This window comes from Protobothrops mucrosquamatus, unplaced genomic scaffold, assembly GCF_001527695.2.
Source record: "Protobothrops mucrosquamatus isolate PMUCROS unplaced genomic scaffold, P.Mucros_1.0 scaffold7090, whole genome shotgun sequence".
Classification (NCBI taxonomy): domain Eukaryota; kingdom Metazoa; phylum Chordata; class Lepidosauria; order Squamata; family Viperidae; genus Protobothrops; species Protobothrops mucrosquamatus.
The window spans coordinates 784-3,618 of record NW_015392899.1 but is presented as its reverse complement, the minus strand read 5'-3'; the positions used below and the strand labels follow the sequence as shown (position 1 = coordinate 3,618).

Genomic DNA, 2,835 nt, shown 5'->3' with positions numbered 1-2,835 from the left:
CTTGGCAACTGGCATGTATTTACGACAGTTTTACTGTCCCGGGGTCACGTGATCGCCATTTGTAACCTTCCCAGCCGGTTCTCGACAAGCAAAGTCAAGGGGGGAAAGCCAGATGTGCTGAACGACCGCGCACGGTTCACCTAACATCTGCCGTGATTCGCTGAACAGCTGCGGCCAACACGGTCGTAAAACGAGGCGAAGCTCAACCCCCCTTTGCTTAGGCATGGAAATTCTGGGGGGGGGGTGTCAATTGAGATTGTAAGTCAATTGAGATCGTAAGCCTGTCCCAAAGGCTCTCTCTCACACACACACACACACACCCAACACGGTCTCTCCTTCGTCCCACCTTGCGAAGTCCAGATCGGCCTCCCTGGACATGGTGATGTTGGTGAGGTTTTGCTGAAGGATGAAGATGTTGCGGCACATCTTCTTAATGCCCGACTCGCTGATCCGCTTGAAGTACTGAGCCCCGTTGATGAGGATGCAGGAGATTAAATGGCCCAAACCTGGAGCAGAGAGAAATTGCAGGTCACAATTAGTTGATCGGTCAGGAGGAAGAAATTTTTACAATTCTACAAAACTCCTAAATTATTAGACAGGTAGTCCTTGACTTAAAACTAGAGATGATGATGATGTTTTATTATTATTATGATTATGATTATGGATCATCGCACAGTCAGCCAGATGTTCAGACTGGATTTGGCCTTTTTGTCTACCTATCGAGTCCTTACCAAGGACCTGGGAGAGGCAGATGTGGATGTTTGATGGTATTACAGATCTCGTCGCAGGATGGAAGCAGTTCCTAGTAAGGCCGCCTTTTGCAATTGACCGATGGCGAATGTGTCAATGCCGATGATGGTGTCCAAGTGGTGCTCCAGTTGTTTTGGGATTGCACCCAAGGCGCCTATTACTATTGGTACCACCCTTGCTTGCCTTTGCCACAGTCTTTCTATTTCTATTTGTAGGTCTTTGTATTTTGTTATCTTCTCCAGTTCTTTCTTGTCTATTCTGCTGTCTCCAGGCACTGCCACGTCCACTATCCAGACTTTTTTGTCTTTTTTATCGACAATTGTTAAGTCCGGGGTGTTATGTTGCAGGTGCTTGTCTCTTTGAAATTATTATTAATTCCAGAAAAATTGGCAGAAAAAACAGGGTTTTTAAAAAACTATCATTATCATTACTATCATCATTGTTGTTGTTGTTGTTGTTGTTGTTGTTGTTGTTATTATTATTATTATTATTATTATTATTATTATTATTATTATTATTATTATTATTTAATAGAGTTGGAAGGGACCTTGGAGGTCTTCTAGTCCAACCCCTTGCTGAGGCCGGACACCCTATACCCTAGATGGGAAGGCCTGGAAAAAAAAAACCCCAGAATAATTGGGAGAAAAAAACAGGGGCATTTTTCCGTTTTCTTCCAAAGCCGTTTGGACAAAAACACACACAAAAAAACCTGTATTTTTGCCAATTTTTTTTCAGTTTTTTTCCCCATCTCTACTTACAACCGTTCGGTTAGCGGCCGTCCGAATTTTGATCACATGACCCTGGGGGACATCGTAAGTGTGAAAAATGGTGATGTCATTTTTTTCCTCCAGCCCTGTTGTAATTTTGAACAGTCGTTAAATGAACCGTTGTAAGTCGAGGACTTTCTGTATTTGAGGACCTGGCCACCAGAGGTATTTATATTGATTGCAGGTCCATTTGCGACCTTCGAAACTGACTTCCGACGAGCGAAGGCAGCTGAGGAAGCCGGCTTCCTTTCAAATCTGCGCAATCCCCTTCACAAGCGTGCCGACTCAGTTAACAACCGTGGGAAAGAGGTCGTAAAACGGGGCGTGGCTCATTCGAGGGTATGGCCTTCCTTAGCAGTGGTGCCAGCTGCAGTCATAAGCCGAGGACTTCCTGAATCTGGTTTTTCTTCACGGGCACAAAACAAAATAAAATTAAAAAAAAAAAATAGGCCGATCTTTAACTTGGTTAAATTCTTCCAGAGCAAATATAAGCAATTCGTAGCCGAGGTTTGCAGCTGAGTAAAGGTTTAATCGTGAGGCTTCTGGGAAGAGGATGCCAGCAAGGCTGGCAACTTCATCCACGTCAGCTCCCTGGCAAGCCACCCACCTTCGAAGATGTACTGGAACTTGTGCTGCTGCAAGCTGGCATTCATGGCTTCTTCCACGGCGCTGATGTCCTTGTTGAGCCGCACCACCAGCGGGTCGTAGTCCATGCTCTCCACATTGGCCACAATGGCGTAGTTGCCTTGCTTAGCCAAAGGGATCAGGTAGTGGAAGCAATGGACCCTGTCGAAGGAGAAGGCGCGTCAAACTGGGCTTGTCGAGGGAAGCCAGGATTACGAGAGCGCTAAGGCTAAGTAGGAGGGAACTTGGTTTTCCTGGGTTCCCCCCACCCCCCCCACCCCCTTTAGGAACAAGGAAGCCAAAGCAAGGTGGAAAATCCACAAAGCTAAGTGTCTAGGCCAGGGGTAGGCAACCTTGGCTCTTTTATGACTGGTGGACTTCAACTCCCAGAATTCCTGAGCCAGCCATGCTGAGGGGAAAGGGAGAGGTTTCCATGCTGAGCCATGCTGGCTCAGGAATTCTGGGAGTTAAAGTCCACGAGTCATAAAAGAGCCCAGGTTGCCTACCCCTGGCCTAGGCCTAGGCTTCTTTATGACCTGTGGACTTCAACTCCCAGAATTCCTGAGCCAGCCATGCTGAGGGGAAAGGGAGAGGTTTCCAAGCTGAGCCAGGCTGGCTCAGGAATTCTGGGAGTTGAAGTCCACAAGTCATGAAGGGGGCCATAGTTTCTCCCCCATGCTGGCTCAGGAATTCT

General features: G+C 46.9%; 1 protein-coding gene across 1 annotated transcript; it reads right to left on the bottom strand.

Moving 5' to 3' along the window:
- Positions 1 to 346: 346 nt before the first annotated feature.
- Positions 347 to 2,303, bottom strand: LOC107300439 (exocyst complex component 4-like; the record flags this gene model as incomplete). The annotated part of the gene is made up of 2 exons (XM_015829766.1): positions 347 to 506; positions 2,125 to 2,303. Coding segments are annotated over 2 exons (339 nt in total), but the record flags the coding sequence as incomplete, so codon positions are not given.
- Positions 2,304 to 2,835: the final 532 nt, after the last annotated feature.